Source organism: Pempheris klunzingeri, chromosome 22 (genome assembly GCF_042242105.1).
Source record: "Pempheris klunzingeri isolate RE-2024b chromosome 22, fPemKlu1.hap1, whole genome shotgun sequence".
Taxonomy (NCBI): domain Eukaryota; kingdom Metazoa; phylum Chordata; class Actinopteri; order Acropomatiformes; family Pempheridae; genus Pempheris; species Pempheris klunzingeri.
The window spans coordinates 9,310,039-9,333,461 of NC_092033.1; the positions used below are offsets into that span (position 1 = coordinate 9,310,039).

The window sequence follows — 23,423 nt, forward strand, 5'->3', positions numbered from 1 at the left end:
GTCCCTCTTCACCTGTGTTGGTCCCAGAGGACACAGCATGCTGTCCTCCCTGAAGATCCTGCTGCTGCTCTCGGTCCTGTGCACACCGACCTCCAGCCTGTGCCTCCGCCTCTACCACACCCGCTCCGATCTCCTGTGCGACAATCAGATGGCAATCGGGGTCCGGAGCGAGGAAGACGAGCCGGGTTACTCCCCTGTGGACGGCTGGGGGTCCCTCCTGCAGTCCGCGGAGTACCTCACCTCCTCTTCCTCCTCCTCCTCTTCCTCTTCTGCCGAGTCCAGCCGGGAAAAAAGGACTTCAAGTCCCGCGAACTACCGCTTCATGAGCCGGACGAAGCTCAGAGGGCAGATGCTCCGCAACAGCAGCAAAGGGGACCGGAGGAGCAGGCTGACCCTGTCCCTGGACGTCCCCACCAACATCATGAACGTCCTCTTTGATGTGGCCAAGGCCAAAAACCTGCGCGCCAAGGCGGCCGAGAACGCGCGTCTGCTGGCTCAGATCGGACGGAGAAAGTGAAGCTGTTGGACAACTTAGATTTAACAGACAGCCATGACCAGTGTTGGCCTCCTCGGTACTCCGATGTAATGAATTACTTCTGATTCACTTTTAAAGTACAGTATTGATTTGTCTCTCCAGGGGAAGGGTGTCCTCGCTCCACTCACATTACAGATTAAAGAAGCATTTCTGATGTAGGCTGGTTTAGCTGCTCTCATGTGAAAGGATTAAAGTCTCTGATAATCTTATTTTTCTCCAATTAGGGACAATAAATGTTGTCCACTCACAAAACTTTTTCTTTTACATTTTTATTGTAGGACAGCTCAACTTCAAGCTCATGGATGATACAATATTTGGCTGATAAATATAGTAAATCTGAGATAACAGGTTGTTGCTGGCTAGTTCATGTTCTACACTGCAAATTGCCAAACTTAGAAAGTAATTTGATCTTCATTTTACTTTTAGAGGTTTATGCCTTTGCGGTGAGAATAATCAGAAATGTTACAGTGACATCTCAAATCAAGACAAAATGAGGTCCAGAGCAATAAGAACTATTTTACTTGTATCAAGATAATTTGTCATTTCAAGCAAGAAAACATGAGACATATTTGCAGTGGAAACAGGTGAAACTGTTCCACCCTTTTCTGTTTTTTTTGTGGATTTTTAAAAGATTTACTTGTCAGATGGACTCGGGCTGGTTTTAGTAATGACAAGCTCTTAGATTTTCTCTGTCAGTAAAATGAATGTTTAATGTGGTTAGTTTGCCCCACAAGCATCAAATTTTAAATCTTGGACTATACAAGAACAACAAAGCAGTTGTCTCAGCATAAGACCAATGAAATGTTTTGCATTTCTGTTGCATAATCATAACATTAGACTTGATATCATGATGTTTAATTTATGTATTAATAGGTTTGTTGGTCTGAAGTTCACATGGGAGCCTGTAAGAGTTCCACATTCAGATTCTTCAGATTCATCGACAGTGGCAAAAACACTGAACACTGACACTGAAATACTGTACAAACCAACTGCAAGATCATGAAATACAGTAAAATGCAAATGCATGGGAATGTATGTGTTCATCAGATGTCTGTTATTTTTATACTCAAAATAAAGGATTATTTTTCCTCAAATAAAGCAGATGTAACTAACTACATTTGCCTTTTTTATATGCAACATTTTGAACAATGAGATCTATAAAATATCAATTCGGTACGTTACTACCCATAATGCAAGAGCCTGACTGATACATAGGCATGGTCAGTATTACTGGCCAATTTAAGCAACCAGAAACTCCAGTAATGTTAGAAAATATATATCTTATGAGTGTTGTTATGTTGAAAAAACAAAATGTAGTTTGTATAATAAAAAATATATATATGCACATACATAGTCAGTAAATCTCAGGTACCAATATAGCATTAGTCATTCTGAGGGCTCTCTATGCTGTTTAATTTTGTCAGCAGATGAGAGCTTTGCTTATTCCAAACATAACTATGTAGCAGCTATTGGGTTTTGCATCAGGCTCCATGTGGTTCACCTGTCTGAGACAAGACACAGAGCAATGTCGACATCTTGTGGTCCTTTGACCTAAAAGCACCTCAGGCTGTGAGTCAGCTCTGCAGGTGAGCATCCCACAGGTCCCTCTGCTGATGTGCTGTTTATATGTCAGTGAATGTCCTGATACCTTTCCATCCCCTCACTGCCTCCACAAGGCTGAGTTACCGGGGGTCCAGGTTCACTGTGACAATTAGATCAGCCTACTTGTCTGGCAATAACAAAGCAGAATATAAACTGAAATGAAAAAATGGCTTTAACCAGCCTCCTGCATTTATCATTGCTTCTTGTTTTAGTGGATGTGCTCACATGGTGCTTATACCTAAATCCATTTGTATTTGACCGCATTGTCACAAATTAAACAACACAACCAGCCGAACCAGGGCAGTATTGGAGCACAGCAGTGGTGGTTGGTTTCTTGGGCTTTGGATGAAATCTAATGGAGCAGCCATGGGTAATTAGTATTTACGTGCTACAGTTTATGTACAGGACACTTGCATGAAGCGCAGACAGTGGGCAGTGAGGGGAAAGGAAAACTTAAGTCCTTGCAGCTTTTCATTCAATTCAACAAACACAATGTGGCTGCTCTCTTCCTCTCAATTTGTAAACGGAATAAAATGTATTTAATAATTGTCACCAATCCTAATAAAGGACTACATCCAATAAAAATGTAGTAATATAATGTAGTTAAATTGGGTTTGGCAGCAGCGCCCCCTGCCGGTAGTGAAAAAAGTGTCCGTGACGTATATCCGTTGACGTGGCCGTGTTATCAGGAAGTGAGTTTTCATTTTGGCTACGTGGAAGTAGCTTCTCCTGTGACCGAGGCTGAGAGCATCTTCTGCCCTCAACTGTCCTCTTCATTCCGACATAATGATTAAAAAGTTTGATAAGAAGGACGAGGAGTCCGGTAAGACAGGAGAGTTATTACTTTTAATGGTGACAGCGCTTGAAAAATGAAGATTGTGTGTGGACTGACGCGGCGCTAGCCTGTTACAGTTAGCCGACTAGCTAAAGCTAACAATATCTGTCAGGATACATTAACCTGGACGTTAATTGAGGTTTGCAGGTGGATTTAAATTAATGTAGCAGGTATTTAAAGTCAGTTGTATACCAATCTGCAGTTGCATTAAAAGTGTAATCGCTGTAATTTGATGTCATAGTCCTACGTCAAGTTTAGTGTTAGCATTGCAAGCTAGGCTGTGTCAGGTAGACAGTGTGATGTTAGGTTTGCTCGTTAATAGACGTGTCCTCTCTGTACATGAGCTCAAAATATAGATGGATGAAACATGCTGCAGTAATGCTTTAACTAAGAGGAGATCTGTGTAAGTGCACTTTTAGGTCCTGATCCATTTCTGTTGAATACATGTAGCATAGGCTGGCGTCAACTCTGCGTCCTCTGGTGTTAAAAGAAGTTCAGTGAAGTAACAAGTCAATGTTTAATTGTTCAGATGTCTGACTCGACTGTTTTGACATTTAGGAAGTGGGTCAAACCCTTTCCAGCATCTGGAGAAGAGTGCCGTGTTGCAGGAGGTAAAGTCTGCACTTGATGTTGCTTAAAACATGTTCTTTAGTTGGACGAGAGAAAAATAAATCATGAGCCAAAGAAACAATGTCATAGCAGTTGCCATAAAATAATGTGTCCCATCTTGTTGACAGGCGCGTATCTTCAATGAGACCCCCATCAACCCAAGAAGATGCCTCCACATTCTCACCAAGATTATCTACCTCCTCAACCAGGTAAAAAGTCGTCGTACATAAATGTGAAGTAGCTCTTTATTGGTTCATGTTGAGTTGGTGTCTGTCCATCAGTGTTAACTCTCTTTCTCACTTGTCCCATGTCTTTGTTTATTTAGGGAGAGCATTTTGGGACCACAGAGGCCACCGAGGCCTTCTTTGCGATGACCAGGCTCTTTCAGTCTAATGATGTAAGATATTGTTCATTCATTTAGTTAATGGGTTAGATACTTCATTTGGAAATGCTCAAGTCGCATGGCATCAGCCCGTAGTGTTCAAATGTAAATAAAGTAAGTTGATACTGTTTCTCTCTCAGCAAACCCTGAGGAGGATGTGCTACCTGACCATCAAAGAGATGGCCAACATCTCAGAGGATGTCATCATTGTCACCAGCAGGTTTGTGCCATGACGTTTAAATCACTTTGAGTATCACCTGCGTCTAGGTACTGATATCTGCCAGCAGGAAGTGTCTTTGAAAGGACTTCTGTAACAGTTTGTTCAGAGTTTGGTAACAACTGTTGTTTTAGTGCAACTATTATCATCCAGTAACACCAGGATACATAAAGTGACTAGTTAAGTTGTTGCAGAGGAGTAGAACTCTTTATAAGTGTTCACATCTTCTTTTGAGGTCACAGAAATTATTTCTTGTTTGGTATTTTGCAGCCTGACCAAAGACATGACTGGGAAGGAAGATGTATACCGTGGACCTGCTATCAGAGCGCTCTGCAGAATTACAGATGTGAGTGCTGCTTCATTTTGTTTTCTTCCTGGACCTTTTCGTTTCACGCAAGCAAAGAAAGATCTTCTGTATTATTTTTCATTCTTATGATTAAGGAACTGAAGCATCCTTTGTTGATTTTTTACCTGTCTTTTCCCGCAGACCACCATGCTGCAGGCCATAGAGAGATACATGAAGCAGGCTATTGTTGACAAGGTCCCCAGTGTGTCCAGTTCAGCCCTGGTCTCCTCACTGGTAAGAAAGAAAATATATAAACAATAAATATTAGTAAATATGACTCTTTCACATTTTAATTTTACATCTAGAAAGAAGTGTTTAAAAGTTATGTTGTACAGTTGTGTCATTGTACATCATGTTATGGATGCTGGATGAGGAAGTTTTGTATGATGTTTTATATGCGAGGCACTAATAGTAGGTTTTGTAATTAAAACATTTTTCTTGTAATTGTAATTCTTGTGATTGTACTGTATTGTTTCTAATCAACTCCCTGCCCAGGGACTGCAGATGTACTTAATAGTCCTGGTTAAATCACATAATAACACAAACAAACTTAAGTGATGGAAACGGAGTTTGACCAGCAACTCCTGCATAAGATTATTGTTTTTGTCAATAGAGTCTGGTAGTTTTGAATGTAGCAATATAACGACTGTTTCTGGTTAAACAAAAAGTATCTTACAGATGCATCTCCGTAGGAATCTTTTCTGTAATCTTATCAGACACTTTTTGGACAAAAAAAATATGATTTATTATTAATTATTATTCAAAAGTATCCTATCAGATAAACTAAACTAAGTCCTCTCTGTTTGTGTGTGTTCAGCACATGGTGAAGATGAGTTATGACGTGGTGAAACGTTGGGTGAATGAAGCCCAGGAGGCTGCTTCCAGTGACAACATCATGGTCCAGGTGGGTTGACGGACATGATTAAAGCCTTAATGATTCATCTTATTTTGAACTATGTATTGTGTGGAAGTGAGGATCCACTAGATTGTTTGTAGGTGTACAACAATTAAAAAATGATCACATCAGCTGTGCAGATATCAAAACTCTTACTTCAAAGCTCTTGTTTGTGTGTGTGCCCCATCTTGCAGTACCATGCCCTTGGCCTGTTGTATCACCTCAGGAAGAACGACCGCCTTGCTGTCACCAAGATGCTCAACAAGTTCACCAAGTCTGGTCTCAAGTCTCCCTTTGCCTACTGCATGCTCATCAGGATCGCCAGCAAACTGCTGGACGAGACAGAAGGAGGGTGAGTAGACCTGCAGGAACCCGATGCTCCAGTAGGGACACACAAGGACATCAGGATACCTCCAGAGATATCCCACGGATAAATTATGTGTTGTCATTTATGGTATCTCAGTTTTCTCAGTCCTCGGTTTTCTATCTTTATGTTTCCAGTCACGACAGCCCCTTGTTTGACTTCATTGAGAGCTGCCTGAGGAACAAGAATGAGATGGTGGTGTATGAGGCTGCCTCTGCCATCGTTCATATGCCCAACTGTACAGCCAGGGAGCTGGCCCCTGCTGTGTCTGGTCAGTAGTTCACTCACACCTCATTCATGTCAGTTTTTACCTGTACTGGTGACTGAAAGAACGGAGCAGTGTGTTTCAGTTGTAAAACGAGCTGCTCTTATGACTCTTGTTATGAATATATTTTGTCTTCCTGCAGTGCTGCAGCTCTTCTGCAGCTCTCCCAAAGCAGCCTTGAGATATGCGGCAGTCAGGACACTCAACAAGGTACAGCTTTACTCTCCATCCCTCCTTCTTGTTGTTTTATTATGTATAAGCAAGTATAGATCACTTTAAGTAGTCAGAAGTTGGTCATATTGCTGAGGTATTTGTAATGTCTGTCTTGGCAACACACTGTTGATATTTTAATGTATGGGATTAAAAGAACTGCACTGACACGCCCTTTGCATCCACCAGGTGGCCATGAAGCATCCGTCGGCCGTGACCGCGTGCAACCTGGACCTGGAGAACCTGATCACTGACTCGAACCGCAGCATCGCCACGCTGGCCATCACCACTCTGCTCAAGACCGGCAGCGAGAGCAGCGTGGACCGACTCATGAAACAGATCTCCTCGTTTGTCTCCGAGATCTCGGACGAGTTCAAGGTCACACATTTTTGTTTTAGTTCACTGGATCCACACACACAATGTTCAGGTGTTATAATAAGTAAGGGGATCCTACTTTTGCCCTTTAGGAGCTGCTGAAATATCCTCAAGTAGGACAATGAAGGAATGAATGTAATCCTAACACAGTACTTGTTGTGTAAAAATGTCGCCATGTGTGTGTGTGTGTTTTTTTTTTTTTTATCAAGAAAGATTAATGGCCACAAAAGATTAATTTCAGATATGAGATTTACTGCATCGTCCCCTTTTTAAAATCCTGTTATTTTTGTTCTACTTTCTGTTGTCCTAAATCTGAGCCCTGATGCTTGTGTACTCCAGGTGGTGGTGGTGCAGGCCATCAGCGCTCTGTGCCAGAAGTATCCCAGGAAGCACAGCGTTATGATGAACTTCTTGTCCAACATGCTCAGAGACGATGTAAGTTGACGTCCCTTCACACTTCACGTGATATCTTTACCTGTACAGAAAACATGTTACAAAGACAAATGTGGTCATCAAAGTTGGCATTTTGGGAGTTTTGCATTCTTTTCAGTATGTTTTACAAAATATTTAATATTACTCATATTATAGTTTATATGTGTTATTTACTGTGTGTATTGATGTAAGATAATCAAGTATGTATTAATATTAAGTAGTTGGCACAGTTTATAGTCCAGCAAAAAGAATTCTGATCACTGTTGGACTGAGTTAGGGCCTACTGTGTTTGTTGCAGTTGTGTTTAAGACTCACAGTGACCCCCCTCCCCTCTCCTCCCCTCCCCTCCCCCCTCCCCTCCCTGCAGGGTGGTTTTGAGTACAAGCGGGCCATCGTGGACTGCATCATCAGCATCATTGAGGAGAACCCGGAGAGCAAAGAGACGGGCTTGGCCCACCTGTGCGAGTTCATCGAGGACTGCGAGCACACAGTGCTGGCCACAAAGATCCTGCACCTACTGGGCAAAGAGGGCCCCCGCACCCCCCAGCCCTCCAAGTACATCCGCTTCATCTTCAACCGAGTGGTGCTGGAGAGCGAGGCTGTGCGTGCAGGTGCGACAGACTGGGATCTCACTTAGTACTATAACACTGATTCTTTTCTTTTTTTTTTTTTAAAGTAATTTTACTTATTTCATCTCAACCATTGACAAGAAGTTTGATTAATATTCACGCTGTTTTCATGGTGTTTTATAACTGGCTTTGTGTTTTTCTTCCACCCTCAGCCGCAGTCAGTGCTTTGGCTAAATTTGGAGCCCAGAATGATGATCTGCTGCCGAGCGTCCTGGTTCTCATGCAGAGGTGCTTATTTACTTTTTCCCTACTTTTCATCTGCTTGTGCAAAACAGACAGAAAACATTGGTTTAATTATTGATTATGTGATTGTGAGACTGCTTAAATGTAATTTATCTGTGTGTATGACTTTAACACGTGTCTGTTGTCACAGGTGCATGATGGACAGTGATGATGAAGTGCGCGACAGAGCGACTTTCTACATGAACGTGCTACAGCAGAAACAAAAGGCTCTGAATGCTGCCTACATCTTCAATGGTAAACACACACACACACACACACTGGATACTTGACACTGGATTACTAACATGTATGCAATGAGCACACTACCCTTGCTCCTGCCTGGCAGCTCATAGAGGAAACTACTGAGTAGGTGGTGTCAAAAATATCAAAATATCAGGTATCATTAACATTTCCTCTCCCATTTCTTGCTCTCAGGTCTGTCTGTTTCCATCCCCGGCCTGGAGAAGTCCCTCCACCAGTACACTTTGGAGCCCTCAGAGAAACCTTTCGACATGAAGAGTGTCCCTCTGGTCACCACGCCTATCACAGAACAGAAAACAGGTACACCCACACATTGATCATCTTGATTTTTACACTCAACTGACAATGCTATTGTTGTCAGGAACCAGTTGATGAATGTTGCTTTTTTTTTCTTCTTCCCAGAAATTGCTCCTGTTGCCACCAGCAAACTTCCAGAAAAGCTGGCCCCGTCACGCCAGGACATTTATCAGGGTAAAGTTACAAACAATGTCTGCCTGTTATCAGATTCTCATCATCAGATATAAACCTTCAAACTGAACTATGATATAATTAATTAATTGTCAGTCTTGTCTCTGTTTTTCTTCCCTCCCACAGAACAACTGGCGTCCATCCCAGAGTTCCAGAGTCTCGGCCCGCTCTTCAAATCTTCCGACCCGGTGCAGCTGACGGAGGCTGAGACAGAATATGTGGTGCGCTGCGTCAAACACACCTTCGCTAGGCACATGGTGTTCCAGTTCGACTGCACAAACACTCTGAACGACCAGCTCCTGCAGAAGGTAACTTTGATTTTTGATTTAGAGACTGAGTTAGGTATTTTTCAAGGTCAACAAAACCATGGGAACAAATCTGATATGAATGTATCTCATGGCTCAGGTCGTAGTGCAAATGGAGCCGTCGGAGTCCTACGAGGTGATACACTACGTGCCGGCGCCCAGCCTCCCTTACAGTCAGCCTGGTTCCTGCTACACTCTGGTCCACCTACCTGATGACGACCCCACCGCTGGTAGGAAAACTGGGGCGTTAATGGGCACATGGGAGCAGTGACAGTAAAAGAATGCATTGTCAGAGAGAGTTTCTAACATTTAGATCCCAACCTGGTTAATCAAAGTCATTCAGCAGCTCAAAGGAGCAAACATTTTTAACTTTTCTACCTCATGCATGTACAAAGTCTTTAATAGTGGTCATTGAGCTATAAAAAGTGCGAGAGTTAAACTGCGTTATGAGAAGATTTAAGGAAATTGTGTTGTGTCACATCCATCCACAGTTTCGTGTACGTTCAGCTGTACCATGAAGTACCTGGTCCGAGACTGCGACCCCAACACAGGAGAGCCTGATGATGACGGTTATGACGATGAATATGTGGTACGACCTCACAGCATAGCCACAAACTATCGAAACAAGGAGAGATACACCGTATATTCACCAGTGTGAGTTGTCTTATTCTTTAGTTTCCCCTCTTCGCCTCTCTAACTCCTCCCTCCTCGTTCTTGCGTGTCCCCCCTCCGCCCTGCTCTCCTTTAGCTGGAGGATCTGGAGGTGACGGTTGCAGACCACATCCAGAAGGTTTTGAAACCAAACTTCGGAGCAGCGTGGGAAGAAGTCGGAGATGAGTTTGAGAAGGAGGAGACGTTTGCCCTAGCGTCAGTACGGACTCTAGACGGTACGCAGACGGCTGAGATCATTATTGTGCTATAATCAGTGTCATAATTGATTTCTTCAGCAACTAATGTTCAGTGTTATGTGACTAATCTGTGGTTTTCTCTTACAGAGGCGGTGGGTAACATCATCAGCTTCCTGGGAATGCAGCCATGTGAGCGCTCAGACAAAGTTCCAGAAAACAAGAACTCGCACGTCCTCTTCCTCGCTGGTGGGTGTCACAGCTTTGTGTCATGGGTTTTGCTGTAACTTTTTTTTTTTAATTATTATTTAGTTTATGTGACATAGTTATCTCTCTTGTAACTGCTAAAGAATTGAGATTTTAGTGAATGCCAAATTTTGTGGGATATTGTAAGAAGTTCAGTTAACAACACTGCAATAAGAAGGATGTTCTCGTTCACCTCCAGGATTATTTGAAGTTGTATGCAATTAGATTTGAGAACATATCTTCTCATTTAGATATAAGCAGATACTGTTGGACTTTTCTGACCAGATTCCATATAAAATACCTTCATATTTGACCGGTGAATTAAGGTTCTGACGTGTGATTTTTCTCCCTCTCCTCTCAGGTGTGTTTCGGGGAGGTCATGACGTGCTGGTTCGCGCTCGCCTGGCGCTGGCCGACGGCGTCACCATGCAGGTGACGGTTCGCAGCGTCGAAGAGACGGTCGTTGACGTCATCTTGGCCTCCGTGGGCTAAAGTGCTCACAGTGCTGCTTCGTGCCAAGACCTTTCATCTGTCTGAGACTTCACCACAGCTCTAAAATTAAATGTATAATAATATTGTTATATTCTGCTGACACCATCCAACCTGACGACAACAACAAATGTTTTATTACTTCTAGTTTGTGAACCAAAAGGTTTCCTCGCTGTCTCTTTTTACTGTCTGCTGGTCCTCATGTTTTCTTTGCAGTAGGAATATTCTTCTGTCAAATCTTCAATAAATTCTGACTGTCAAAGTACAGAAGGTTTCATTCAAGAAAGACTTATTTAAAAAACTAGTTTTATTTGAAGAAAAGTCAGCATTTCGTTTTTCATTGACATCAAGAGAAATGTAGAAAATCATATCAAAATTCAGAGTGCAACTGATTGCAGGACAGCCAACAGAAAATGGAGGGAATCAAACGGTGTCCCAGAGTTCATGTTCAATAATCACAAACAAACATAGTATGTTTTCTCTGAGGGTTCACAAATTAACTCTCACCATCAGCTGAGTCAGTGAGTTGCGTTAAATACAATTAATCATGTTTTTAGCTCATTTGATCTTCCATGGTAGTGACTGATGGTTTAGGGATTGCTGCTAATAAATTAGTCCGTGATTTGTGATTAAATCTTAGTTAGAATTATCAGGAAAGGTCATTGATCACTTTGAAGTGTTACCAAACAGCTCATACAGGTTGTGAATTCACTCTCAAATTGAGAGAGTTACGTTTGGTATCCCTTCAGAAAGAGTGAATAAAATTGAAATATGCATTGAGGAAGCCGGTGGGATCTTCCAGCTGAGGGTAGTGACTGATGTGTTCGTCCAAAACTGTGACTGTTGACCTCCGGACCAGCTGCCTGCAGGGACAAGATGCACAAATTAGAATTATTACAAACAATCACAGCTGAGTGTTTGGAGATAAGATAAGATAAAGATGACGAATGATGTCATGTCATAGTGAAATACTCTGGTGGTCCAGTGGTTTAAGGTGCTGATCATCAATCATCTTGCTGTGGGTTCAAATCCAGCCATGTTTAATTTAAAATTATATTGACTTTGTGTTAATCATCTGGAGGAAAACTATTTTAAAGTGACGATAACGAGTAGAAAGCACAGGATTTAGTCCAAATCTCTTTTCTCTCTGACTACATGATGAGAACAAACTGGAGCTAATATCAGTACGAAAGATGGTGGTGAAGTGGAAAGACGTGTACCTCTCAGACACGAGGGTGACGGTTCAAGACTGAGCGGAGTCTCTGAGGAGGAACTCCGCAGCGAACGAATGAATGAATAAAGATTCGCAACTATACATAGCAGAGCAGTGAAAGATGGTGAATAAGTGAGCTGAGTCCCTGATAGTGAAACCTGTAAACAAGATTCCCAAGAGAAAGTGAAACGGTTGTAAAAAGTGGAAACACTGAACTGAACATGTGCCTACAGGCCCTGTGAGAGATGAGGGTGACCACTTAGAGTGAAGCTAAGGAGGAGGCTACCACCACAGAGAAGATGGGTAAAAGTTTTTTTTTTTTTTTATAAAAGGACTATTATATGATACTACCAGCCTTCAACAGGAGTTGAACCTACTACTACTACTGCTACTAACCCCTGCCTTTACCTCTGCACCACCAGCACTCTCATTCTATAAGATCTTTTAAGCAGATCAGAGGTAGGATGGCCAAACAAAAAAATAATACAAAATTAAAAATAATAATAATTTAAAAAAACGACAGAAACTCATCTACTTATGTTTTAAGACCCAGTGTCAAGTTTCTTTTGCTAGATCTCATATTTGCAAATGCAACTTAAGTCAAAAGACCCATTTTTCTAAAAAGTGAGACCTTTTTCTTAATTTATATCCACTGAAATCACAATTTTATATCCAAACAACAAGCGATGTGGAGACTTTACTACTTTACTTAACAGCAGAAAAGAAGAAAATGCTCAGACTATCTATAAAACTACCCTGCTTTCTCTCAATTTGTCCTTCCACACATTCATCGCATGAGCTGAACCAAGATGAACGCCAGGAGATGAGTTTATCACAGATAATCTGAGCACAGTGTAACAATCAGAGGCGGGGGCACTCACTGGTAAAGACGGATGAACTGGGGATGAGGGTTGACCGGGTCCAGGGGGCCGTAGATCATGTGCACTGAAAGACAGGGAGGGATGAAGGAGGGATGAGTGTGAGGACTGACTGAGGAGTGATACAGAAGGGAAGTGTTTAACCAGCGTAGCTCATTTAAATCTTAACTTCTGAACTATTGTAATAAACTAGACTAAGAGTCCACAGCTGAGGCTGATGGGAACGTCTTTAGTTTTGGTGTTTGGTCATAAACCAAAGTGTTGGACAAATTAATAGTTTGGTGGTGGAGGAAAGCTCATCATTAGGATTCTTCCTCTGGAGCCACAAATGTTCATGGAAATCAACCCAACCGACCAGTTTTCGGCGCAGACAGACAGATTTACATCTTGCTGGATGCCACATCATTTACTTAACTCAGCCTTTCGCATTTACTCACTGATTCGATCATTCAGAAGAACTGGTTCGGAAAATCTGGCTAATGCCTATTTACTGCATTTGACATGAGGTCTGTGTCAGTAGCACACACACACACACACACACACACACACACACACACACACGCGCGCACACACACACAAACACACACGCGCACACACACATCCCTGCCCCCACTTCCCCCTCCTGAGCTCGGGATCACAGATGGACTACGAGGCTTCTCCTCGCAGGCTAAGCAGCTTAGCATCAGCGGCTCTCTGGCCGAGGCTGCTGAGTTAATACACCTTAAGGAAGAGTTTGGCCCTCACAAAAGAGCTTCCACCCTCTTGATTTATCAACACGCACATCACGATGATGTCTGATGCAACTGCGAACTCACATGGGACGAAGGTGGAAGTGAGCGCGCCCACCCATCGCTCTCTGTGTTTCAATCTCTGGTTGATGTACTGCAGGATACTGAGGGGGAGAGGGCAACATCACAGATGTGTGAGCAGAGATGAAACAGCAGCAGAGATAATTAAACACAAAGCAAACACACACACAGACCTGTCCAACACTAAGTTGCCATCATTGTAGCGTAAACCCGTCCACATGTCCCAGAACTCGGCGTCTGTGGGCTGCGTGTACGGACCAAACACGTCTCCAATCCTGCCGGTCAACAAAATGTAGATTTCTTACTTACAAACTGGTACAAAGATAGATTTGATTGCAATCTGCCAATCTGGAGCAAAGCAAAGGTTGTGTTACCCCTTTTGGAAGATCATGTAGTTGGTGAGACGTGTCAGAACTGGAGCCAGAAAACTGGAGTCCTTCAGAATCTTTAGGAGACAAAGCAAAAATGTTTCAGTCCCAGCAGGCACCCAAACACCAGAGCCATCTATTGGCTTCCTGAAACATTAGATGATACCACATGAGCCAAGATGTAGGATGAACAGAAGTGACTCACCGTCTGCAGCAGCCGTGGGTAATGTGTTTCTGGGAATAGTCCTGTTGGAATAATAAATGTTTCAGCGCTGACTGAGTTTCACAGCAAGAGCAAAAGTTAGAATTCATTCAAATGTTTCTGAGCTGGAGCTAATGACTCTCAGAGCACAAACGTGAAGGTGAAGTGTTTTGTCTGACCAACAGTCCACAAATCCTAAATCCCCAATTTAGAGGATAGATCCAGATATTTTGTGGATTTCTGCTAAAGATTTCTGCTTTTTCTACCTCACGGAGTGTAAACTCTCTGCTGTTGGTGCAGAAAAGCAACGGTGAGTGAGGCAAACAGAGCGCACGCTACCTCCATTAGAGAGACACAGGCTGTTAAAGGTCAGGTGACCTGTGCGGTTTTGGTCACTCCTGAGAAACAACAGCAGAGAGAGAGAGAGGGAGAGAGAGAGAGGGAGGGAGGGAATGAGGGAGGGATGTTAGCAATTCAATCATTTTATTGTGTTTTTACATGAATCCACTGAGGTACCTGTAGAGCAGCTCCAGGGCTACTGTGTCTCCATAGTCATGTGACACCAGGTTCACTCGCTGGTTGATGAGGCCCAAGTGAGCCACCAGGGCCTCCACCACGCTGGCCTGCTCAAAGATGGAGTACCTGTGGGGTCGCTGGGACGGTGAGAAACTGAGTTACAGGGGGTGGATGAATCACGGCATCATAGAGGAAACATAAGAAGCATGAAATTAATCTGTGAAATAATAAAATGGCTCACTGGCTTGTCACTGAAGCCGAAACCCAGGAAGTCCAGTGCAATGACTCGATGGAAGCGCTGGGCGAGCGGCTCCCAGATCTGTGTGGAAATAACACACAGATTTGGTCTCTGCCAGGTCACAAAAACACCTGACGTTTTTGGTTATTGTTTCAGCGGTGTGTTGTGCTGTGTGGTTACCTTGTTCCAGTCGTAGCTGGAGGTGGGGAAGCCATGGAGCAGAATGATGACATCGGAGCTTCCCAAAGCGCCGTAGGAGTCTGGTTTGTGGAAGGATGAAGAACAAAGATTATGTAAAAAGCCACATTTAATGCTTCGATGATTCCTCAGTGAATCAATTAGTCTAATCATCAATTCGATAAAATGTCCTTTTTCAGACAAGTGGAAAGAAAAATACACATTTAGGTGTTTATGTCAATACACTTGGTTTATTTTTGTCAAGAGATTTCTTTTTAAATCCATATCTTTACAGCACTAACACACGGCAAACCTTCCAGTTGGGTTTTTTCATTAGAGATTGTGTTCATATATCGTTCATTCAGCCCCATTTATATACATTTTTATTCCTAAAACATGGCAAAAAAAAATTCAATTTTCATGGTTGACAGTATTTTCTAATTTATGGAGTGATAATGAAAAAAAAAAAAGATTATCCAAAATTCTGTCCTTCATCAACACAAAACCAGAATTTCAAACCTAACTGTATCCAATGTTGATCTTTCTGTTGTGGAAACTGGAAATGCATGTAAATTAGTGCATTTTTTTAATTAGATAATTGAACATTTGCATTCTTAAAAATATAATTTGGAGAAAACTTGTAACGCAAAAAAACATTTGTTGTGATCTAAGTAACATGGGGAGGTCTCTACTTTCTCCTCACCCCTGTAGAAGATCTCCCTGCCCCTGAAGTGGAACACCTCCCCGGCGCTGTGCCACTTCTGCAGGGCGGGTGACAGCTGGGGGGGCGGGATGTGCAGGTAGACGGCTACCAGCGGGATGCAGATCAAACCCACATGAATCCACCACTCTCTCATGTTGAGCTCAGCGGTGGGGGAGTCTCATTCCTGCCTCTGAGGGACAAACAGCAGCAGACAGGGAGACCACAGGAGGGGGGGCAGGTTCAGGTGAATGTGACTCCCTGCAGGTGAGGCCAACTCTGCCTGCACCAGGCGGTACAGTGTTATATTATGAACTAACGTGCACAGACAGACACTGTTAACGTTACAGTAAATTAGCTAAAAATGGTTGCTTTCAGAGGGAAAGGCGGCAAATTGATGATCCAAACAGCTCTAATCCTCTACTGCACTGATTAAACTACAACTAGTATTTATTTTAGGAGGCTCACACGGTGGCAGAATGAAGTACTTACAGAAATGCGGCGCCCTGTCACAGGCTGCAGACCTTCGCCCCTTGTTTAGGATGCATCACCGCAGAAAACAGTGCGGGGCGGAAGCGAACCAAGGTGTTGCAGAGAGGACGAAAAGAGAAGAGGTCACACTCTCCTCCTACTTCCGGGTTCACCAAACGTCAATTGCATGTCAACATCCACAGTGAGGACGTGAGTTCACATGTCCCTCTAGTTTTCTAGTCAGACTGGAGAAATCACCTGGATGTAAGAGCGGTGCACCTGGTTGTGGCTGCCGTCACCCGCTGTGAAGACAAAACCGAGTGAGCCATCGTATTAATACACAGTCTTTGTTTTAAAGGGCGACCCAGAGAGAATAATACTGCCCTCTGCTGGTGTGGATGTGCAACGACAGTACAGGCCTAATATAGTGAAGACACTTTATCAAGAGCTGAAATTATAAAACTGATTCATCATTTATGGTACTTTTTAAGTGTTTTTTTAAAATAAAAACAAATGACAAAATAAGAAACAATTTACGCTAAACACAAAAATAAAAATATATATAATCCATGACAATATTTATAAAGAGAAAATACTGTGTAGGTGTTGTTTGATCCACATTTAGTCCCGTCCACATCAAAATATTAAGGTAAACGAGGAAAACAAAAGCACAAATAAATGACCAAAACCTGGCAGAAAATTGTGTTCATGTGGATGTTCATGTGACATTGCAGGCCGATTGGAAAAAAAGGTTTTCAGTCTTTAAGTAAAACTTCTCAAATGAATATTTTCTTAATCTTCTATGTTACATGAGGACAGCAATAAAACAAGCAAAAACGAAATTTGAAGACATCACCACAGGCTGTGGGAAAATGCAATGGACGTTTCTCACTATCGTCCAACGTTTTTTTTTTTAGGTAAAAAAATAATAAAATATGGAGAAAAATGTTTGGCATATTAACTGATAATGAAAATAATCAGGGCTTTCCCACAGCTTCACCTGCTCACCTCAGACAGAGAAGTGGCCTCGACCTGCTGACCTGCTCATCTGTCTGCTGACAGAGCGACTGTTAACACTAATAACTTAGTGCCTCCTGTCAGCGACTGTACCTAAAGAACTGGAAAAATGAAACGCATAATTCCTCTCATCATGACCCATCGCTGTAGTAGCTACGCTGTATTTGTGACAGGTGTTAGTAAAGTCGGCCGTTATTTCCACACAGGATATAAAAATGTTTTAACAGGCATTCATCTAAATGATCTCTGCACATGAATTCGACAAAAACTCACTTCATAAATGAGCTTTACAGTTATCACATTGTTTCTGTAATCCTCTCACAGAACGTGAGTTTACACTACATTTAACAGCGATTCTGTTGCTCTGCTCATTTGCTATAATCTAATGGTCACAATACATCTGGAAATAGTGCAGTTATGCAGAAAAGCAGCTTTCTTGCGTGAAATCCTCTTCACTCAAGCCCAAGAGTTTTTCCCTTCACTGCAGAAATGTAAGAGTCCACATTTGAATGCAAAAATCTGCTCCATAAATAAAAAACATGGCCCTGCAGTTAGGCTAAATACATTTTTTATTTTTAAAAACCATACACATTACTCGACAAGTTTCAAATGTAAATCCAATCACGATATCCATTTAAAATGCTCAAGATAAACAGACATGAAGTACTTTTATTTCCAAATGTTAAAAGATAAAAAAATAATAATCCATAAAACAGATGGAAAAACATTCATTCCCATTACAGGAAGAAGCTACAGAACAAACTCCTCATATGGATCCTGCTTGTCTTTTCAATTTCTCGCTTTGTATGCAATCCTAGCTGCTTTTTTTTTTTTGTCATCTGTAAAACAAGGAAAACAAACTACTTCCTCAGAGAACGTTGTGATATAACATCTCCACTTCCTCCCCCCCCCCCCCGTCCAGGCGACGGCGAGCAGCAGGCTGCAGGGAGAATCTGCAGCTTGCTGGCCGGGTCACCCTGTGCGGCTGACAAGCACCGTCCCAAACATTGAATTAAGTGTGATAATGTACAAACTGAAAAGAGGCCTGTTCTCTTTCACACCACTTGCACCCTGAGATGAATATTCCAGAACAACACACATTTTTAGTGGCCAAAACCCTCCCTGTATAACATGATTGGTGTCAAATCATCCAAAATTGGTTTAGTACGATGAAAGGTATCATCAGTATCATCATAAAAATACAAAGGTACATTTTTTTTATTATGATTTGTATCAAAATTCTTTTTCCCCAAGGAACGCTGCTATGAAATAAAGTACCCTGTGCAGATAGATACCAGTGTATGCCTAGTCTTTATTCTTGAAAAATGCACATGTCCAATTCTTTAGCGTTTCCAGTACATCAGGTGTCAAAAATATTCTACAAACAAATCAAATGCAGCAACATTTATTCATGGTGAAAGGAATCTTATGGACAGGGTTGAAAAAATAATAACAAAATAAGCCTTTTTTTTTTTTTCACCCTCTGTTTTTGATTTTTAAAATGTCAACAAACCAAGAAGTCGGAGGAGTAAAATTAAGTTTTTTTTTCTAAGGCGTGATGTTAGAAGTTTGAATGAAATATGAAAATAATTCACTTGCTTTTTGACCAAGACTAATGTTTCACTATCTAAATACACAAAGTCTGAAGTTAAAAGGTTCCTTCTTTATAGATTCCTTTTAAATTAAATACTTTTTCTATGCCTGAGTAAACAAATGTCAATATTGTACATTGGCAGGGGGCTAATGTTTTGCTGAGGAGAAAAAAAAAAATTAACTGCACCAATTCTTTTTACAAATGATGACTAGGGTCCATATTTATCAAGCATCCAGAGAGAGGAACTCAGAAGTGACCCAGGACGATCAGAATGAGGCTTATTTGGTCCTACGTTTAGCTGTAGGAGTAACAGTTACCTGCAGGTGGCAAATGAGGGACAAAGCAACGTCTAAATTCTTATTGTAGCCAAGGCACATTCACGTTCTGTCTATTTAGTGTTAGTCGCTAGTTTCAACTTCAGTGGTGGTTTAGAAAAAAAAAGATAAATAAACAAAAAAGCTGATGAGGTCGTTTTAGTGCTTTTATGAGTTTTGGCAAAAACAAATTTCAAGCCTTAACGTGCATAAATTATCTCATAATACACCCACAAGTGAAGGTATTTACTTTTCACATCAAACAATCTGGATCAGCCTCTTTTGAACGTAACTAATATTATCTACGAGGCGATATTTTCATTACATGGTGCAAAGTGTCAGAAAATCACAAAGAAATCTAAAAGAAGGTCTACTTGCCGCTGAAAGTGACTGCAGGAGGCTTCGTAAGGACCTCATGTCCGACTCTGAGGTAAGACTTTGTTTCCTGTTCCAGCTTTCAGCATGATTCTGGGTGTCATCCTGAGATGCTTGCTAAATACGGGCCCAGATATATTTATATATATATGTTCCTAAATCCCTTTAATGAGTGAACCTTTCAACATGTGGAAATCCTTGAACACAACATAATGAATGAAAAGAGAATCCAGAACTCCAGAAGGTTTTGTGCACATGAAAACTATTGAAGAAATGGAAGAAGTAAATATTTATAGCAATGTTAGTGGACAGAGGCCCTGATCGTCTTCCCCGTCCCGTCTCCTGTGAAAACGCCTCGCCCCATGGACCTCTTTTCTATACAAGCCTTAGTGTTTATCGGTTTGGCTAGAAGGTTCTACATTTATCTACAAATATATAACAAATAAAACTTGCAGGCAAAAATAGTTAAGTTTCAATAGAAACACCCTTTTTTCCTGAAAATACAGCAGTATCTGAAATAATCCTCTCATTCATTTTTTATTCTGTCCCAGTTTTCTGCATCATACATCAGGAAGCTCTTTTGCCTACAAACAGAAAAAAAGTATCTACAAACTTTGTAAACAGACCTGCTTTTTCCAAAAACATAAATAACTCAAAATATTAACAGCCAATGGAGCAGAAATAAGTTTTGAATGAGCAAGGGCCAAAGAGATAAATATACAACACCATTCAGATAAAAGAGAAGCTAAAGGTTCTTTCATAATTCTTACAGACGATCTTCAAGCCAGGAGGAGGACCTCCCCTTCTCAATTAAAATAATAACAATAATAATAATAATAATAATAATAATAATAATAACAATAGAATAATAAAAACAGGTCACTTTCAATCTGAGTTTATAATCACCCCTTGTTTAACAAGAAAAACAAAAGTTACCGAGGAGGGAGGGCTGGAGACAGAGTCCTCGTGTTGCAGCGGGGTATTAATAAGAACCAAAAATAAAAGAAGACCAAAGCATCCACACCAAGCCGTACATTCCTCTGAATGTTTGCTGTTCTTTTAGTCCAGCCCAAGCCAAGCTCGCACAAGACTCCGCTCTCCCTCTGGCCCTCCGTCTCTCCTCTCCAAGTGTTCGTTCGTTTTGTCTGAGTTGAGCTCCTTGGTGGCGGGCAGAAACATGGTGGTGACGCGTGGAGCGGGGTCAGATCAAAGGGAGGTCTCCAGGCTGTGTAGGGGGCTCCCCGGGGCCGAGGGGGTTCCTGATTTGGGGCCGTCTGGGAGGAGGTGGTTACTGCTCTCCACGGCGTTATTGTTCTGGTTTGGTGAGGGAGAGACCGGTGTGGGGGGGGCAGCGGTGGTGGTGGTGGCGGGCGTGGGTGAGGGCGGCGTGGGCGTGGTGTTGCGGGGGCTGGCGGAGTTGCGCTTGGTGGGAGCGTCGTCCTCTGCGTCGGTGTCGTCTATGAGGGGAATATGGGGCTCAGAGTCCTCTATCCGAAATTCGGGGTGGGTCATGAAGTTGTGGATCGAAGATCGCGACTCGGGCTTCTCCAGCCCCTCATAGAGGGAGATGGAGCTGCGGAATGCATTCACCACCCGGATCTGGAGGGAGGGAGGGAGAAGGGACAGGGAGCGGGAAGGGCAGACATTTAGTCACATTCAGCAGTGATTCGTGTGCGTTTTGAATTTCAACACCTGGAAATCACCACAGATAAAAACCGAGGGCGCAGGTTTTATTGGGTCAATAATAGGTGAGTTTTAGGGGCAAAAAAATTATCAGTGAGGGGGGAAACTCTCAGAGACACGTGCAGGTGTGTTACGTCGAGCTGTGAAATTACAACTTGTAAGTTGTCGTTACCCGTTGTCTAGACTACGTTAGCCTAAAAAATAAAACCACAGCAAAACCTCACACTAGTTTAAAGGTCTGAACTGGAGCAGCCAATATTCAGTTACATTCATTTCAGTTTCACTCCCTGATTCTCTAAGTGAGCCTCTGTCCCACCAACATATTCATTCTAGCGTATTGAATGTGTGGAAGAAGTAGAAATTACACTGAATTTAAAAGCTCATCTGAGGGGGGCGGATGGGGGGACGCTGTGCTAATACCTACGACTAAAAGCACGAGCTGAACTGGAGGCATAAGAAAGACTTCGGGGTGCAGTAGTGTGTGACAGACTGTAGCCTGTACGGACTCAGCTCAGATCTCAGTGAACAAATGTTTCTGAGAGATAGAAAGCTACAGTTGCATCCGGTGGAAACAAACCTGCATGGGATTCTGTGCTTGTAGAAAAACTATTCTTCAAATTCGTGTATTAACTTCAAGAATCAGCCAATAAATATCTCAGGAAGGTTACAAACCAGTGTCAAACCCAATGCAATGTATGGTTGTTTTTTTTTTTGTGAGTACAGTAGTAGTTCACAAAACACTTGGTAGAGGCCTGTGTCCGATTAATCAAAATGCAAAAATAAACCAAGAGATGAGAGGAATGCTGTTCTTTAGATAAGAACACATCCGAAGAGAAAAAAGGACAGAGGCTCGACACAAGAGTTTACTGTTGTTGGACATGCTTAGGAAAAGAGTGAAGAGAGAGACAGAGAGACAGAGAGACAGGAAGAAAGAGAGACAGGCAGGGGAGTAGAGAGAAAGAGACAGGAAGAAAAGAAAGAGAGACAGACAGAAAGGGGTGGTCAGTTATAGCTTATGTTTGTGGAGTAAAAACAAAAAAAGCTGCGGCAGCCAAGCATGTCTACAAGCTGGTATACATGTCAAAAACAGCACAAAGAGAAAACTCACAAACGAGACCAGAGACTTTGAACCCATGCAGAGCGCGGCGCTACCTTGTGTTCAATGGTAGTAAACCTTTGAGTATAGCCCATGACACATTTCACAGAATCTAAAGAAGAATATGTGGGGAGTCAGTGGTATTCATTCTTTTTGGCAACACATTGCCAGGTGGACACATTCTGCCAACAAACAAGTATTCACATAGAAAAAGAAAAGACTTGAAGAAAACTCTTTTCCCGAGCACCTGAAAGGAAAAGTTCAGAGTTTAGAAGGAAACCACCCGCTGGCCCATAAAAGTCCCATCCAAGAGATTTACAGGGATTCCACCTGAGACGGGGACCTAAACATTACTGTAGCATTGCATAATACTTCGACATGCCGGGGAAAAACAACATTGGATCTGATGTTAATGTGTCTGGGGAAAGTCCCACATGTTTACATTCAAGAGCACGGCCGTTCATTCCATTAAGCTCTTTTCGGACATCTGTTAGACATTAAAAATCCACGGCTGGTCAGATGGTGCGCCTGGGAAGATCTGGAAGAGAAAAAGAGTTGCTGTCAAGAGCAACGCAGCTCTTGTAAGAGGAAGGCCTTAGGAAATACCATCACCAAATGGTCCGTAACCGCTCTCGGATGTAGTGATCTTCCACGCTGAGTGATGTGAAGGCTGCCAGACCTTTCAAAACTCTGCACATCCAAACAAGGCAAAAAAACAACTACTGCAGCTGCTTATCCGCTATAGGGTGCCACCAGAGCCGCTCCCTTGCCCCCCCCCCTCTTTATACACCCTCAGCAAACCCCCACAAACAACCACAGCAGGAGGAGAAAAGGTCATTATTTCACCACTGACTGACAAGACGTCCACTGACACTCGGGACAGATTTGCTCACATTAGGTCCATGTCGTTGTTTGTGTCTATTGTTTTAGACCGTGATCATGGGCGTATACTCAAAACATTTACCTGACTAGGGACTAGAGAGCTGCAACACAGACCCATGGGTGCTACGGGGGCACAGAGCAGACTGAGGCAGCTGCAGACAAACCTGGTGACTGTCAATCCAGAATGTAATTTTTGTCAAATGATAAATACACATCACCCCCACGCCCCCCACCTCCCCCATGAGATAACAGTAAAATCTTTCCATTTGTGAGACCGAAGCAGAAGCAGAACAGAAAACATGATGACACAGAGAAAACACCTTGACACTGGAAGCGACCTGGTTACAGGGTACATATA

General features: G+C 42.4%; 4 protein-coding genes across 5 annotated transcripts in view; 2 read left to right on the forward strand and 2 right to left on the reverse strand.

Moving 5' to 3' along the window:
- The first annotated feature begins 37 nt into the window (after positions 1-37).
- On the forward strand, positions 38-517 carry ucn3l (urocortin 3, like). Its single transcript, XM_070854177.1, has one exon. It carries the CDS (start codon positions 38-40, stop codon positions 515-517), a length of 480 nt encoding a protein of 159 aa, XP_070710278.1.
- Positions 518-2,839: 2,322 nt separating this feature from the next.
- copg2 (COPI coat complex subunit gamma 2) lies at positions 2,840-10,788 on the forward strand. Its single transcript, XM_070853988.1, has 24 exons — positions 2,840-2,960; positions 3,531-3,583; positions 3,710-3,790; positions 3,907-3,978; positions 4,104-4,183; positions 4,451-4,526; positions 4,668-4,760; positions 5,344-5,430; positions 5,616-5,773; positions 5,923-6,056; positions 6,193-6,260; positions 6,450-6,638; positions 6,975-7,070; positions 7,435-7,678; positions 7,849-7,924; positions 8,070-8,173; positions 8,354-8,479; positions 8,582-8,650; positions 8,774-8,955; positions 9,053-9,182; positions 9,444-9,541; positions 9,701-9,839; positions 9,948-10,046; positions 10,405-10,788. Exons 1-24 carry the CDS (start codon positions 2,924-2,926, stop codon positions 10,533-10,535), a joined length of 2,622 nt encoding a protein of 873 aa, XP_070710089.1. The 5' UTR covers positions 2,840-2,923; the 3' UTR covers positions 10,536-10,788.
- Positions 10,789-10,842: 54 nt separating this feature from the next.
- mest (mesoderm specific transcript) lies at positions 10,843-16,209 on the reverse strand. The gene is made up of 12 exons (XM_070853841.1): positions 16,126-16,209; positions 15,637-15,826; positions 14,937-15,016; positions 14,760-14,837; positions 14,519-14,655; positions 14,342-14,400; positions 14,006-14,046; positions 13,807-13,877; positions 13,606-13,707; positions 13,439-13,515; positions 12,627-12,690; positions 10,843-11,395 (listed from the first exon to the last, which is right to left on the reverse strand). Exons 2-12 carry the CDS (start codon positions 15,788-15,790, stop codon positions 11,278-11,280), a joined length of 981 nt encoding a protein of 326 aa, XP_070709942.1. The 5' UTR covers positions 15,791-15,826; positions 16,126-16,209; the 3' UTR covers positions 10,843-11,277.
- A 1,463-nt stretch (positions 16,210-17,672) lies between these two features.
- Positions 17,673-23,423, reverse strand: part of atp2b1a (ATPase plasma membrane Ca2+ transporting 1a) — a 37,049-nt gene continuing 31,298 nt past the window's right edge. For both annotated transcript variants that reach the window (XM_070854181.1, XM_070854180.1), the window contains one exon: positions 17,673-21,003. In XM_070854181.1, the coding sequence (XP_070710282.1) occupies positions 20,611-21,003 (393 nt within the window). In that variant the 3' untranslated portion in view covers positions 17,673-20,610. The remainder of the gene's footprint in view (positions 21,004-23,423) is intronic.

Bases quoted from the DNA above. Each gene is read 5' to 3' on its own strand.
- ucn3l (XM_070854177.1), top strand. From the start codon at position 38: ATGCTGTCCTCCCTGAAGATCCTGCTGCTGCTCTCGGTCCTGTGCACA.
- copg2 (XM_070853988.1), top strand. From the start codon at position 2,924: ATGATTAAAAAGTTTGATAAGAAGGACGAGGAGTCCG. The intron at 7,679-7,848 runs GTGCGACAGACT...TTCCACCCTCAG, and splicing joins GAGCGAGGCTGTGCGTGCAG to CCGCAGTCAGTGCTTTGGCT. The intron at 8,956-9,052 runs GTAACTTTGATT...CTCATGGCTCAG, and splicing joins ACGACCAGCTCCTGCAGAAG to GTCGTAGTGCAAATGGAGCC.
- mest (XM_070853841.1), bottom strand. From the start codon at position 15,790: ATGAGAGAGTGGTGGATTCATGTGGGTTTGATCTGCATCCCGCTGGTA. The intron at 14,047-14,341 runs GTAGCGTGCGCT...TTATTCCAACAG, and splicing joins CCTGTGTCTCTCTAATGGAG to GACTATTCCCAGAAACACAT. The intron at 11,396-12,626 runs GTGAGTGCCCCC...TTGTCCCTGCAG, and splicing joins CAGTTCATCCGTCTTTACCA to GCAGCTGGTCCGGAGGTCAA.